This window comes from Arctopsyche grandis, chromosome 9 (genome assembly GCF_051622035.1).
Source record: "Arctopsyche grandis isolate Sample6627 chromosome 9, ASM5162203v2, whole genome shotgun sequence".
Classification (NCBI taxonomy): domain Eukaryota; kingdom Metazoa; phylum Arthropoda; class Insecta; order Trichoptera; family Hydropsychidae; genus Arctopsyche; species Arctopsyche grandis.
The window spans coordinates 12,634,884-12,651,077 of record NC_135363.1 but is presented as its reverse complement, the minus strand read 5'-3'; the positions used below and the strand labels follow the sequence as shown (position 1 = coordinate 12,651,077).

Sequence of the window (16,194 nt, the reverse complement as noted above, 5' to 3'; positions counted from 1 at the left end):
GAGAGTTTAACCGCACGCCACTGATATATATATACTAACCGTTTTTCATATGTATGCATGGTAAACGAACATTTTCGACTTTTTCACTGTCGACTTTTTTATGGTCACCCATTTGTTATTATATGTACGACGAAGTATATGCTTAATCGGGTTCGGTGATTACTGGTCACAAATTACTCGTCACAAAGTCACTAAAATCTCTATAACGGAACATCTGGCAGCTGAAAAGTCCATCATACTAACGATAACTATCATAGTGTGGCGGCTCGCTTATACGACATGGCCGAGTTTGGTTGCCTTCCTGCGAGTGGGAACCAACTCGGCTGGGTTCGGAGAGCTACTACTCACTCTGTCTTCAGCTGTCATATAATAAACACGTGCATTAACATGCCAGTCGTCTCATTCGTTCATCCTCCATAATAGTAACGAGAACTTGAGTGCCAAATATTGTGTATTCGCAATTTTTATGGCAAAAATTGTCTTTGTGACCACCCCAATGTGACGAATACTCCAATTACCGTTTAATCGCTTCGACAGGTGAACCATAACCGAGCTGCCAAAGCTCACTGGCGTTAGTTCTGTTGATCTGCCAGTGCATCTGTTTCAGTTGTACACGTGGTCGCGTGTATATTCTGTTATATCTAAATATCCTGTTATATTTAACCGAGTTTCCATAGGCTGGGTTACGGTCACAACCTCCCATCCTATAAACTTATTTCAGTTTCTGATGACCTAAACTTTTAGTAACGAATAATTTATTTGATTCAGGTTCATAGTATTTCATCGTGACATGCATTTTTCTAGCTTGGCCAGATCTGGGGGGGGAATCTACCCTTCCCCATCCCCCCCTTCCCTTACCAATGACGTCCCTGGTCAGAATGCAAAAATGTCACAATCCCGATCCCAATACATGAAGAAAGCAACGACGAAGAATTATCTTTTAAATCGATGTCATCAACTAACAATAATTTTAGAAATGTGAAGAAATTTATTTTGCCACAAATAAGTAAAGGAAACACTGAAATCAGTGACTGCGATACAATCGTTGGGCACTTAGATTTTAAGCTTAAGAATAAGAACCCTGTGACATTATTGAGTATCTTTTAGTGTAAGGTCGTATAATGTGTTGTTACGAGTGTAAACGAATTTGACAGAAGCGGATAAGTTTGGTTAGGTGTGTCACGTGTAGTTCACGATGCAGCACGACGATGTGAGTTTAATTACATTCAATTGCAATTCTGATTTAGCAATGTTTCTTATGTTCTTGCAATTAAAGCATTATGTGCTACATTCTAATTTATTCGTACGTGTTTATTTTAGGTTGTGTGGAGCATTATCAACAATTCGTTTTGTTCGCATAAAGTAAAGTAAGTCAATTATAAATATGACGTTCTTCTTGCTTTGAATATCTATGCAGTGTGCTTCATGTAAATAATTTTCATTTGCAGCACAAAAACACAGCAATTTTGTCGAAATGAATACAGTTTGACCGGTCTTTGTAACAGATCATCATGTCCTCTAGCAAACAGCAAATACGCTACTCTTCGAGAAGAAAAGGGAATAATATATTTATATATGAAAACGGCAGAAAGGTAGTGTAGTTTGTCTTGTAGTGGTATTTCGTATTGATGTAAAAAATGCGTTTTTATTTATCCATACAAATCAATATTTTTAGATCTATGTTTCCATCTAAATCATGGGAAAAAGTTAAACTGTCTCGTAACTTTGAAAAAGCCATTTATCAAATAAATGAAAATCTATTATATTGGCCTGGTTTTATACGATCAAAATGCAAACAGCGGCTAGTAAAAATTACTCAATATCTTATACGTATGAGAAAGCTAAAATTGAGAAGAGTGTGAGTATTTATTATTATATTGGTCTAATGAGGTAATTTTTGGTATGTTCTAAAATTATTTGTATTTTTAGTAAGCAATTGATTCCAATTCAACGTAAAATAGAACGCCGAGAAAGAAGAAGGGAAGAAAAGGCACTAGTAGCAGCCAGATTAGATAATGCTATCGAAAAACAACTGTTGGAAAGATTGAAAAAAGGAACAGTAAGTTATGATCCTTGTTGCATTTTGTATTATTATTTGAGCTTTTTAACAATAATATCTTGAATTTTAGTATAACGAAATATACAATTTCCCACAAATGGCTTTCGACAATGCTCTACAAGCAGAAGAAATTTCAGGAGAAAGTGAAATGGAAGACGATGAATCTGAAAAAGAAGACGTTGAAATTGAACCAGAAGTGGAAAAACAACTCCGTAAAAAACAAATTGTTACTGATGAATTTGTTGAAGCTGATAGTGACATGGAATCAGATTATGTGTGTATTTTTACAAGCTTTCTATTATTCTTTATTTGATTTTGTATTGTTTTCGGCGTAATACTATTTTATCGTTTTTATTTATTTTCACAGGAAAGTGATTCCGGACTCAAAGAATCGACTGAAGTTAATAGTGATTTCGAGTCTGAAACCTCAGATATCGAGGTATGTATTATCAATTATACCTTAAAATTAAAAACTAAGTTCAAATTCTGTTCTTCTTCATAGTTTTTTTATTTATTCATACAGGATACGGCCATGATCGTTGAAAAGAAACAAGGAAAGCTCAAAGAACTTTCAAAGAGACCGCGTATTGAAATAGAATACGAAACTGAACCGGTGACACCGAGAACAAGAATGAAACATTGATTATTTTTTTATACTTATAATCATATACAAATTTGTAAGCGTCAAATAAATAATTTAAGTACAATGTCTGTCATTTATATTATTTCTTATCGAGTTAAATTTGTACCCAAAAATTAATAAAAGGCTTAACAATTATCAACCGGCCAATATATTATTTTAATCCAAGTGGCTGGTGACTTATTTTTCCTATTTAAGAAAATATATTTTCCATAATGTATAATCGAATCAAAATTGATACGAGTTTGGGAGGAATCCACATTATTCTTGCATGTCATAGTTTAATTGTACTGAATGTTTCTAGATGTCCTTTTTATTTTGTTCGAAATCGTATGCAAGATAGCAGTTTTGAACAGGAGATGCATAAGATGATTTAATATCAAAACATTTAAAACTGCTTAGCCAGCATGAGTAATAGTCAGTGTCATAGAATAAAAGTTGAAAGAATATTGTGGAATGTGTTTATATCTCTAAGAGAAAGGATATATAAGCACAATCGGACTAACAAATAAAACTAGGTAAAATAATAAAATCGATTTGTCTGGTTTATCAAGAATTGACATCTCGATCTTTTAATAAATTAATAATTCTAAATTCTACTGTACTGGTGAAGTCAGTATGTATGGTCACTTTATAAATAAAACATGTGCACGAAGTATAAGCGAAAGTATGAGTGATTTTTCAGCTCGATTAGTTAAAATTTTGTCAAGTGGTTTTTTGAAAAACTACATATATTGAAAATCCACCACCATGATATCGATTCAACAAATATGCAATTGAATCGCTTTAATAATAAGAGTCAGCTCTTCTATAACGCGCTGGATTGGCAAAATAGAAAAAAATATATGTAGAAAGATGTTGAAATCGGTAAACGGACTATTGCGCACACGACAATCGTTGTCATAAAAATCACGAATACGAAATATCTGAAACTCGAGTTCTCTTTAGTATTAATATTATGGTTCGCGTGAGTGATGGATGAAATTTTCGGGTGCCAGATGTTCCGTGATCGTGATTTTAGTAACTTGTGCGTAATAATCACCGAACCGTTTAATTTTGGGCCGGCCCAATTTAAAGAGCAGCGGATGCAAGATAGCTGGGAACTGTGGATAAAACCCTGAGGAAAGAAAAGAAAAAAATATTTTATTTACAAAACTATTATGAAAAAAAAAGCATTTGCTTTAAAGTCTGACCGCACTATACGGCCGTCGACTGCTGCAGCACGACACAACACGGCAAAGTTGATATAAAAGGCAACTCTGTCGCGTGACGCGTAGTGCGTTATATCTCATACAAACATTTGGCCGCACGCTGTCGTTCGTGTCGCAGACGCATAGTGCGGTCAGACCTTTATCGTTTATGCTACTTGAGGTCTGACGAATGGCGTCCCACTTGTTTCAAAAAATATTTTGCTTTTTATTTTAATGACATTTCTTGACAACACAAAAGGTCCGAACGCACTAGGCGACAGTGCGCTGCAGCGACGCAGCGCAGCAAATCAGAGTTGGTACAAAAGACAACTCTGACGTGCATTGTCGCGCCACTCGTAGTGCGTTCTATCTCAAATAATTTCATACAAACGATATTTGGCCGACCTGCGTCGCTGTAGTGCGGTCTTAGCTAAAGCTCTGACCGCATTAGACGGATCTACACTGCAGCCAAATATGTAGTTTATACGAAATTGTATGATATAGAACGCGCTACGACGAGTTGCCTTTTGTACCAACTCTGACGGGCTGCGTTGCTTTGTTGCAGCGCACTTTCGCCTAGTGCGTTCGAACCTTAACAAAATAGATTCTAACGGAAAACGAGTCTCTTTGAATACAATTATTTATATAATGTATTTTCCATACTTTTTGAGGGGCGGGCCCCCTCTGGAGAAGTTCAGCTCTGGTTATATTCTGTATTGGTAAACGGATTGAAATTGTTAAATACAATTTTTTATATATATTAATTTATCATAACGATAACGGGGGAGTGTCCCTCGAATTCAAATAAATAAAAAAGATAATATATTTGGCTGCAGTGTAGACATTTAAAGTAAAATAACAGATAATCTAAATATTTATTCCACAAAAAGCGATCTCACGTAAGACACTAAAATCTCGAACACGGAACATGTGGCACTCGAGAGCTCGTTTGTATAATATTAGAGTGATTATTACAAATTTGTTTTTTAATATATAGCAGTTTTATAATTATTTTACGTAATTTGAATTATAATTATTAGTTTATTATTATAATTGTATTAGGTTATTATTATTATTAATAATATTATTTTTTATTACTATCATTGGTACTACCGTTGTTAATATTATAATTATGTGTAATTAATTAAACTGTAAATTTTTCAAAAATAAATAAATAAATTTCACGTAGTAGCTTTCGATTGATGGAGTTTTTAGGTGCCAGATGTTCCATAGTCGAGATTTTAGCAACTTGCGCGAGATAGCTTTTTGCGGAATAATCATCGAACCCCTGTATCATGCTCCTTTAAAATTTCATTTTCCTTTACATTTTTTCGTTTTTGTGCGGAACAGATCTGGTCAAAGGACGATTGAGCGTGCTAAAATTGATTTCAAGCCTCCGAAATGAACTGTAAATTCGAGTCGCGACGAGAATATAAGCCATAAAAAAAATCTAATTTTTCCGTACCCGCTGTGATACAGCGCACACCCACGAAATAAGATGGCGCCGAGCACACGAAACGACGAGCGAGTGTGAAAAACGCGTTGGACCAACGCGCGTAACGAATACACTCGAATTGGTATGTGTGTGGGTATAGGAGAGAGTGCGCGCGCATCGGGTCGGCAAAGCAGGCAGCTGCGGCCGCGCCAGCGCCAGCGTCAGAGCGCCCCGCGCAGCAGCACCGCACCGCACACTCACTAATATGAGTAATGATACACACACGAATGGATCAGGTCTAGAGAAGCAGGTCAGCCCCATTCCACTTATTTCGCCCCCTCGGGCTCTCGCTCGGGGGGCCCCCACGCGCCGCCCCCCGCCCGCCCGCGCCCGCACCCGCCGCCGCCGCACCCCAACATGGCCGCGCCGCTTTGTGCGCCCGACCGGACCGGCTCGCGCCGCCCCCACCCCCACTCCCACTTTCTCGCTGTCAAATCGGGGGCGACCGCGGCCCCCCCTTCCCCCCGCTCGGCCGCCGGAGCCCCGCTCCTGCTTCCCCCGCCCCACCCCGGCCCCCGCGACCCTGGCCTCGTGTCCCCTATAGGTTATGATGTCGCGCTACTGACGCACGACGTCACTCATATGTGTGCGTGTTCGCGCTCTCTCCCCCCCCCCCTCCCCTCCCCGCTCCGTCTCGCTCTTTCTTCAGCCACTTCCGGCGCGCGCTTTTCCACATCCGCTTTGCCGTTTCCCGTTTCCCGTAATTTGACGATCATCGGCGCGCGCAGTTGGTTCGCTCTCTCGTTTCACAATCTGACACCGACTGGCTCTCGTCGACTACGAATTTTGGAGTCGCGCCCAACTATTCGACGCGACGGTGAAGTCTCCCAAATCGGATGAGAAATCTGCGTGAAAATTGACAAGGGAATTCTCGCTCGATATGGTAGGGATCTGTTTTACCCGCTAAATCCACCCGCACTCTGTCATACATGCATACATTCAACTACATATGTACTAATCCAGAAATTTTTCTACTATGGGGCGATATTTTAGAATATCAATTACCGTATACGTCGATTCTAATAGGCGTGTATTTAATTGATCACAAATTTATTCAGCTTTTGATCGACAAAAATAAATAAACTTTCGGTAAATATTTCGAAATTATCAGGGAGTATTCTAAATGATCAATACACTGATCAGTTGTCATATACTCAGTTATTAAACCAAAATGATCGGATAATAAAATGAAACGGTCGATGATTATTATAATATATGATCAGTAAAGGCCGGATAACCAAGGTGCCGTCTTGAAAGAACTGTATATTGTTCATTGCATTGTTAAATGTTTGCCGAACGTTTTTTTTTTGGACTCCTTAGCTTTGAAAATAGAACTAAACCGCCCCCGATTCCTAGAAAAAGGACTGATTATCCGGTGTCTAATGATCATTTCGTGTTGCCGTATCGCATTATGTCTCCTAGTATAAAAAATCCCGATGAATTTTGCCACTTGGTAACATTCTTTTAATAATCTCCCCCCCCCCTCTCCGTTCCTAGATGATAAAAATGATGAAGCTCAACATTGAGCGAATGAGAAAGAACATCTGAATCGTTCTGCAATTTTCTACAGAATGTCATCTTCTCTACCATCAAGTACAGTATTTATTGCCTTAAAGAGTACTTTACTATTGACTCCAGATACCTATTCTGCCATTTTTGATGCTAGCGTGTTCTATTTTATTTTTAACTTACCAGTAGGTGTCAATTGATTGTCCGTCCACAAACAGACCTCATCTTAAATGGTTTGTTAATTGATACGTTGTACATATTTGAACGGCATTTTTAATAGCGATTAAAAGATGCACCCCAAATTCAGAAACACCATATTTGTAGGAAAAAAAACCTAACCTAGCGTTTAGAATCTACTAACCCTGGTTTCGCATTTATGTTTTTATTTATGCGGGTGTTTAATTACTAACAGATTTGTAGGGCGCATATCTGCAATGAAAGTGATTCGCTCATAACCATTGTATACAGATCTGAAACTGTATTTCTATTTTTATCTTGTTATTGATTGGAGAAGCGATCAACAACATGAAATGTCTTTACATGTATGTATATGGAATCTCATTGAGTGTTGTCTTTATTAGAAATTCCATTGTTCCCAAAGAAAAATGTTTGCATGTCATTTCGTATCTTCTTAGCACTGTTGTCATAAAAATATTGTACCAAGAAATATAATAAACAAAACATACCAATGCTAGTGGGGTCCCCCAATCATTGCAAAGGAAAATGCTATCGAAAATATTTAAAATCACACAAAAAAGCTAATAATATACATGGAATGTAAAGTTAAATGTTGAATGATATGATGTATAAGATCCAGTGCGTTTTGAAAACTGTCATATGGATCTAGAATGTCTGGTATGAGGAGTGAGTGGAATGATTAAAATGACTATAAAATGGACGAGAAAGATGTACCCAAGTATGTTGGGCCCAAATGTAAATTAAGAAAATGTAAAAAGAAAAGAAAAATGGAAGCAAATTGGAGAAGTCTATCAATTTTTATTCAAATTGGAGTCTTTTTATTTCCATACAAAGTTGTTCCCAAAGTAATGAAGTAGCTGATATAGTAGTTCTAATGAAAAATGGGTTCACTATTTTTCCTTCCATATTAATGACAAAGGCTTTTAAACGTTTTTAAGAAAATGCTATCCAAAATTTGCGAGTTTGTCAAATTCAATGCTTTTCGTTTTCATTGAAAAGAAAGTCAAGAATATAAAAAAAAAGCAACATTTACTTTATACTACGTAATTCAATGGAATGCCACAATGAACCAGCCATATAATTGAAAGTCATTGACACAACCAAAACTATGTTTCGTTGAAAAATACGTGTCTGGATACGTTATTTTACATATATAAGTATTTTTTACTATAGTATTTATTCCTGACGAGCACAATATTTATTGCAGGGAATTTTTTGTACAGTGGGTCATTTTGTACATAATATTTATAACAAAGAAAATTTAAAAAAAGCAATTATCAAAATAACCACTTGTTCCCACACGATAACCATAAATAATTCCTTGTTTGTAATTGGGTCTTTCTGATTTTAATAATAATACTAGCAAATGTCATGTAGGACTCAATTAAGAATAATTACTTGTATCTTGAATTCTCACTGATTGCATCCAGACTGCATACATAATGTTATTGAAACACTAGAAGCAATGCTAAAGGTCGCAATGATTTTCAAAGTTCAATGACGCATGTGCATAGGAATAGCTTGCAATGAATTATGCATTAATTTTTATCATTTGTTGCAACGAATATGATTCCTATTTGATATACACATATGTATACTCATATCAACGTGGCTTTAATTATATCAGTTAATATGTAATATATTAAATTGTGATTATCTTACTGTGCTTTGTATAATGTAATGAGTACATATGACGAGTTGTGGTTGTGCAATTTACTGAGTCATGTTATCTCTAAGCAAATTTGCCTAGGAATCGTTTTATTTCATTGTGTATTTATCAATAAGCTATACAAGGTTTTATCTGAGATTTGTGTTAGAGGTGTGTTTATTATAATGTTATTTCAACTGTGCAAAAGTTGAGTTGATAGCCACTTCCTGTTATATACAATAGTATGAGATGAATTTCATTTTGTTTTTTGCTTTCTTTTCAGCTTGCGTCTCTGGACTTGCAACCGCAAGAACCGAAGAGCGGTGGGGGTCGTTATATTCCGCCTCACCTGCGCAACAAGGCGGCCGTTTCTGCTGCCCCTCCTCCACCACCCCCTTCTCACGGTAAATTATTTACATTTTTGTATTTTGTAGTGAGTTGTAATTATTTAAGATTTTATTGTTCATGAATGTTGTGGTTTGTTTGTAGGAAACTCCATAAAATTTGCAGCGATAAATTATTTCACATGTAACTTCCTCAATAGGCTCACTCAATTTGTTTTTGTATTTTTGATCTCGCAGGTCGATCGAGACGTTGCTTTATTACAAGCTTTTTTTTTCGATTAATATAGACTAGTTAGTGTCTGTTTGTGTTTTAATTGAAATTTTATTCCAGTTGCAATTTTTAATATGGAGCTGCGTTATGGATGGTGTTATATAAATTTTTTGTTATGTGTTTGTGTGAACAAATGATTTAAATTTGGATGTAAAAAACAAATCATTAATTTCCCGTCATACTATGGGAAATTTAAAAAACTTTCAATAGTTTTTTACGCCCATTGTATGTCCAGGAGGGGACGACGGATTCCGTTCGTCTGACCGCGATTCTGACAGTCGTGGCGGAGGCGCAAGTACACGTGGTAGTGGTTACAGTGCAGGTGGTGGCCGCTTCAGAGACATTCGACGAGACGAACGCGAGGGCCCAGAAGAATCCCGTGATTTTGGATCATTTTACACTAGCAGGCGTGATCGTGACAGAGGCAAGACAATTGTCATTCACTTCACAGTCTTTTACTTAACATAGACGTTAAAGTTTTAGCATTTTCATTTCCAACCGCAGCATCAAGAATCAGTCTTTGTATGATATCAAACTTCAATTTCATTCCCAACGACCTCGTTTCGTGTAAATGTCGTCGCCAATAAAATATTGTGAGATATCATGATAATTTTCATTGTATATATAAACTATATATTCGATGCAATATATCTGCATTGTGTGTAATAATATTGTCACGTTTATTTCATTTTCGTTTTTCTCTAGGAGGACGGGATTCATATCAGAACGGTGGTGATTGGGGAGGTGGTGGTGGTGGTAGAGACGATTATGGAGGGCGGGGTGGTGGCGGCCGCGACCGTGACCGCGATCGCGATGGAGGACGCGATGGCGGCCGCGACGGTGGCAGAGATGGCCGCGATTATCGCGATGGACCACCCCTGCCAGCAAATGATCGTTGGAAGGAAGAAGAGCCGCGTACCACCTCTCGATGGGATGATCGTCGAGATGATCGCCGCGGCGGTGGAGGTGGAGGTGGACGTGGAGGATCAAACGTACGTTTTATTTGAGCATTTTTAAATCTGTATTGTGCGATGATTCTGAGATATATGTAGTGTGTTAACGTTTCTTTTGATATGTAGGACTGGAACGTCATGCTCCCCCGCGATGAGCGTCTTGAAGCTGAACTTTTTGGAACTGGTAATACGGGCATTAATTTTTCTAAGTATGAGGATATACCAGTGGAAGCAACTGGAGAAAAAATCCCAGAGAATATATCATCAGTGAGTTTATTTTCTAAGGAATTGCATTTATTTTTTAGTTTATGGAAATTTATATAAATCATTTTTATTTCAGTTTGAAGAGGTTAAGCTTACAGAGATAATAAGCAATAATATTGCCTTGACTCGTTACGATAAACCTACTCCTGTACAGAAGTATGCAATTCCAATTATTTTGGCTGGACGAGACATGATGGCTTGTGCTCAAACTGGCTCTGGTAAGACTGCAGCATTTTTGTTGCCAATTCTTAATCATCTTTTTGAGAGGGGGCCAGATCCCAGTGCGTAAGTACTATTTTTTTATTGAATAATTTCACTTATGTAATATCAATCAATCAGTTTATATTAATCGTGTTTATTTCTTCAATAGTGGAGGCTACAGACGTAAACAGTATCCATTAGCATTGGTACTTGCCCCAACGCGTGAGTTAGCAACTCAAATTTACGATGAAGCCAGAAAATTCACATATCGTTCAAGATTAAGACCCGTTGTCGTGTAAGTAGTAGTTGTTGTGTAAAATAAACAAAGATACATTATATTAAAATACTACAACACAAACTATAACTTTCAGATATGGAGGGTCTCTTGTTCAGGATCAATTACGTGATTTAGAAAGAGGTTGCCACTTACTAGTGGCTACGGCTGGACGTTTACACGACATGATGGAACGCGGTCGTGTAAGCTTAGATCGGTGTAATCATCTCGTTTTGGATGAAGCTGATCGTATGTTAGACATGGGTTTCGAATTACAGATTAGAAAGATTGTTGAGACTATGCCTCCCAAAGGCGAAAGGCAAACTCTTATGTTCTCAGCTACTTTCCCCAAACAAATTCAAGTAACTTTCATAGATCAAATTTTGATTTTTATATTATGATGGATATTTTTAAGACTAAGCTGTTATTTGTGTTTGTTTTAGAATTTGGCTCAAGACTTTTTAGAGAATTATATTTTCCTTGCTGTCGGTCGAGTCGGATCAACATCTGAAAACATCACTCAACACATTGTATGGGTAGATGAAGCTAATAAACGGTCGTACCTTCTTGATTTATTAAACGCTGTAGGCAAACAATATGACAATGTTACTGAAGACAGTCTCACTCTCGTTTTTGTGGAAACTAAAAGGGGTGGGTTTATTTTATTTATTTTTTTAATATTTAAACGTAGCATTACAGTTAGCGTTACTTATTTTATTCTGTTTTTCGTGTTCAGGAGCGGATATGTTGGAGGATTTCTTACACATGTCTGAATACCCAGTAACTTCAATTCATGGAGATCGTACACAACGTGAACGTGAAGAAGCTCTAAGGCGTTTCCGTTCTGGTCATACTCCAATTCTCGTGGCAACTTCCGTTGCAGCCAGAGGTAAATATATTCGAAATGAAATGAAGTGAACAAAAAAAAAAGAGAACAGTTATTTTAGTCTGTTTTTCACGATAGGTTTGGATATACCACATGTGCGTCACGTTATAAATTTCGATCTCCCATCTGATGTTGAGGAATACGTACATCGTATTGGCAGAACAGGTCGTATGGGAAACTTGGGTTTGGCCACCAGTTTCTTCAATGACAGTAATCGCAATCTCGCTCGTGATCTCGTTGATCTCTTAGAAGACGCCAAACAGGAAGTCCCTAGGTTAGAATTCGATCCTTATGATTTGCAAAAATATATAGAGTTTGTATATGTAAATATTAATTTTTTATTATATTTTTAGTTGGTTAAGAAGTGTTGCTATGGATGGCCGTAGCGGAGGCAGCAGTCGGCGTATGGGTTCAGGGGGGCGCGGTGGAGGTGGAGGTGGAGGTCGATTCCAAGCTCGCGATTTCCGTACTCAGTCATCTGGAAACCGACCTGGCGGACGTGGTCCACCTGGAAGTGGTGGCTCTCTTGGAGGTTATATTTTGACTATAATTTTTGTTCATAAATCTAAAACTGTGATGGATGCTCATAAAAGTATTCTTATCGGAATGCGTCGATTTAAATTTTAATTGTTTGTGAAGGTGCAGGTTACTTCGGCAACGAAGGTGGCTTCGGCGGAGGCTATGGAGGCAGTGGTGGAGGTGGCGGCGGAGGTGGTGGAGGAGGAGGCGGTGGCGGCGGAGGCGGAGGCAGTACCAGGGATTGGTGGGGAGACGAGTAGATATTTTCTACATTGTAAAGAATTGCCCTGCTCCTTTAACACATAAATAGCCTTCTGAGGCATGTACCTACCTGCCTACACCACATTAATTAAATTCGAACATGTTATGATTTGCAACCCTATTGTGCACATTGAAACAAAGGTGCTTCATATTAAGAGATTAAGTTTGCAATTGTTAACAACTAATTAAATTCCAATTGCTTGTATATTAAAGAAAAAAAAAAGTGACATTTTGAGAGTGTATTGTCTTGATATGATTTGTACTGCCGTTGTTTCAAACATCATACTCGAGGGGTTATAATCATGATGACCATACATATATTCACTATTGTTTCGTTCACGCGTTGGCTAAAATTTTGCTGTGAAATATCACCGTAAGTAACTATGTAACAGCATAAGTATTTGTAATCTGTAAGAGACTTTTTTTTGTAAAATAATGTAAAATTTTTTAAAATAAATTTTACCATCTTACCAAAGGAATTAAATTTAAAGAAAATTGTGTACGTCCAACCTATACATAAAATTTACAATTACTGATGACAGCATTGTTGCCATTTTGATGAAAATGATTGGGTTGGTATTCTGCAGGGCAGTTCTAGGAGCTCTTTCATTATATTTTGAAGATGTGACACTATATAATCATTTGATGTGTATTTCATTAGAATGCCAAATATCCTTTGTTTTAATTATTATGGTGTTGATGTGTTGATCGTATTTGGATGCTTATATTTGGCAATTTTACATAATAAACGATGAAAATGATATATTTCGTACACTCAATGATTGGCTTTTTTAATTTTGTATGTTTTTCTCGACACATAATGATAGTGTGATAAATATTAAGGATCATGATTTTTTTCAATCTCAACAATTTTAGACGTAAAAATTTCAATTCATGTTTATTAACCCATAAGTATTTTTGTTATGTCTTTAGAGCTTTGCCATTTGCAGTTCTTAAATAAATGTTAAATGTGATTTTTTACACTCACCAATGGGACAACAATTAGTTGTCAATTTACTATATTTTTTTTTATATATACAACTTAATGCATCAACACCACAAATTACATATTGCAAATTGGGAATGGCAAAGTTTTAGCTTATGAATATATTTTTACTTTAGCACTGCTTGATTGATGTGCGTTAAATGCTGATTCACACTTTATATTATCTAAACATGTAATTTGATGCTAATTTTTTTCACCCTAATTTATGTATAAGTTTTTCATCTAATTGTCTGGCTAAGATTAGAATTCTGTCAGATTTTCTTTCGTAATTATATACACTTTCATGTCTTTCTTCTCAATATCTGATATATACAAATCAGATGTTTCGGTGTAATTTAATATATAATAAACAGGGAATAAGAAAATTAACGACGTCCTCGTCGTAATATTTGATGTGAAATTTTGCTATCCCAAATTTTAATGTAATGCAACACTGTTTTTTTTTTTTAATCTTCACTTTTATATATATATATATATATATGAAAATAATAAAAGCAACGTCAACGCGGATACTACCGCCATACTACAGTTTGACTGGCTGACAGCAATTAGAAAGATTGTCATCGTTTCTGATGCTTAAAATCATAACAATTTTTAAATAGTTGACAATTTTTAATGTGTAGTTGTGTGTTGCATCTAATAATAATACATTGCAGTAATAATGTAGTGTATTACTAGATAAACTTGAATATTTGTGATGCAGGGGGGGGGGGGTATGGGTATAATTATTATGTTTTCTCTTTAATACAATATGTGTACTAATCGCATCGCAGCTTTTGTGAACTCTCGGATGCGTCAAAACAGTCACAAATATTTACTAAATTTATAACTTATGGTTGCAGTTACAGCTTTTGTACGAAACGTATGCTGATTTTGTAGGAAATACTGAATGAATATTTCCGTACTTGACCTATATATGACGACGAAATGCTTTTGAAACGCGGCACGTCTACGAAGCGTCTTCCGTTACTCACCGCCGCAACAGTCTGCGAACTGTCGTGTAATGCGGTCGTGAATAATGACGACGGACGCCAACGGCCTCAAGTGTGCCGACCCGTCGACGAGCTGCCGCGATTTTATTTACCCCGACGATACATTCTTTAGTGTGTGTGTGTGTGTGTGTGCGACGATGATGATCATCGCACGTACGCGTTGAGACTATTGCGCGCCTGGACCCTTCTCGGAACGGTCCGCGCGCCCCGCTCGTCCCGGAAAAGGTCGATCGATTCGATTTTGCGGGACGCGGATGAACCCACGACTACGTCTGAGCCGGATTGAAGGCCGAGACGATTACGAATATATGATATAATATATGTATGCACGTGTGCGTATGTATTAAAAAAAAAAAAAAATAAGACGTTACGAATACTTGACGAAAGCATCGTCCCCTCGCGAGAGAGCCGACGAGCTCAGGTCGCCCCGTTTAGCGGCTGAATGAAATTTTATACAATATTCATTTTTGTAGATTGTAAATCGATAATTTAATTTAGACGTTTCTTTTGTTTGTTTTTTTTTTATATATATTTCTTTTTTACGTGTAACATTCGCTCGTTTTTCTTTTTATGTTGTTTCTTATATTAAAATCGACTGTGATATGATAATATGATCTTAAGATATGTTATTATTAGTAAGTTAAACTGTAATGATAATATATCTTTAAGTTCGAGATGGGGATTAATAAGGGGGGGGACAACGTTGCGTATGTGACTTCTGCCCTGTGTGTGGGTCACTAGTTCCTCATTTGTTTATGGGACCCAATTAATGAATAGATATATCCTGATGTGCAGGGAGGGTAAAAAATAAATAGAAAAAAAAAAACCATTAACCAACATCGGTCTCTTACCATTCTGACGACTTGGATGCCGTGTGCGCGTTCACTCGCATTTGATTCGGCACACATTTAATATTATATGAAAATATATAGCAGACGTCGGTGGATTTTGATCTCGTTTTGAAAGTACAATGATGTATATTTTATGTTTCTTTTTATTGTCGGTGCGGATGATCTGCCTGTGAAGCGCTCGTGTCAAATCGACGTCAGAATGGTAATCGTCACCGATGTGCATATATATTTATTCCCTTGAGCGAGGACTGCACACGTGTCGGTCTCGGTCTGCTCCCTGAAAATTTTCCCGTCGATTATTATTACCTCGATTTTACTATTATTCCTTTTTTATTTATTATATATATGAAGTGAAATTAGAAAATTTTCATTGGAGCGGCCGAGAGTGATCCGAGTGCAGTTGCTCTTGCAACGGAATATAAATAATTTCACGCGATTATTTTACTTTCTTCGTGTACGTTAATACTTGATGTAATTGAACGGGTAACAACGTTATTCTTTTGTCATTTAATTTAATTCAGGTTTATTATATATATATATATATATTCATATTCTGAAACTAGGGACGCGTCTTTGAGTTCTATGCCAAAGTTTTACCCAGAGGCAGTATTGAATCATATTTCAGAACTATTT

General features: G+C 36.9%; 2 protein-coding genes across 5 annotated transcripts; both read left to right on the top strand.

Annotated features, from left to right (window-relative positions):
- Positions 1 to 1,105: 1,105 nt before the first annotated feature.
- Rbm13 (RNA-binding motif protein 13) lies at positions 1,106 to 2,870 on the top strand. The gene is made up of 8 exons (XM_077439061.1): positions 1,106 to 1,210; positions 1,321 to 1,367; positions 1,449 to 1,592; positions 1,676 to 1,858; positions 1,930 to 2,059; positions 2,130 to 2,333; positions 2,427 to 2,498; positions 2,583 to 2,870. Exons 1-8 carry the CDS (start codon positions 1,196 to 1,198, stop codon positions 2,700 to 2,702), a joined length of 915 nt encoding a protein of 304 aa, XP_077295187.1. The 5' UTR covers positions 1,106 to 1,195; the 3' UTR covers positions 2,703 to 2,870.
- A 2,624-nt stretch (positions 2,871 to 5,494) lies between these two features.
- On the top strand, positions 5,495 to 15,055 carry bel (ATP-dependent RNA helicase bel). 4 transcript variants are annotated; one of them, XM_077438684.1, is made up of 13 exons: positions 5,495 to 5,634; positions 9,023 to 9,143; positions 9,590 to 9,778; positions 10,060 to 10,346; positions 10,434 to 10,574; positions 10,648 to 10,856; positions 10,942 to 11,067; positions 11,144 to 11,408; positions 11,490 to 11,697; positions 11,783 to 11,935; positions 12,011 to 12,206; positions 12,286 to 12,464; positions 12,572 to 15,055. In XM_077438684.1, exons 1-13 carry the CDS (start codon positions 5,590 to 5,592, stop codon positions 12,709 to 12,711), a joined length of 2,259 nt encoding a protein of 752 aa, XP_077294810.1. In that variant the 5' UTR covers positions 5,495 to 5,589; the 3' UTR covers positions 12,712 to 15,055. The 4 variants fall into 4 exon arrangements, with proteins under 4 accessions (XP_077294810.1, XP_077294813.1, XP_077294814.1 ...); XM_077438686.1 differs by having other exon boundaries at positions 5,523 to 5,634; positions 12,578 to 15,049; XM_077438687.1 differs by lacking the exon at positions 9,590 to 9,778.
- The last annotated feature ends 1,139 nt before the right edge of the window (positions 15,056 to 16,194 follow it).

Excerpts from the sequence above, each read along its gene's own strand:
- Rbm13 (XM_077439061.1), top strand. Across the intron at positions 1,859-1,929 it reads AAGCTAAAATTGAGAAGAGT|TAAGCAATTGATTCCAATTC; the intron begins GTGAGTATTTAT and ends TTGTATTTTTAG. Across the intron at positions 2,499-2,582 it reads CTGAAACCTCAGATATCGAG|GATACGGCCATGATCGTTGA; the intron begins GTATGTATTATC and ends TTATTCATACAG.
- bel (XM_077438684.1), top strand. The coding sequence starts at position 5,590 with ATGAGTAATGATACACACACGAATGGATCAGGTCTAGAGAAGCAG. Across the intron at positions 10,575-10,647 it reads TCCCAGAGAATATATCATCA|TTTGAAGAGGTTAAGCTTAC; the intron begins GTGAGTTTATTT and ends TTTTTATTTCAG. Across the intron at positions 11,409-11,489 it reads CTTTCCCCAAACAAATTCAA|AATTTGGCTCAAGACTTTTT; the intron begins GTAACTTTCATA and ends TGTTTGTTTTAG.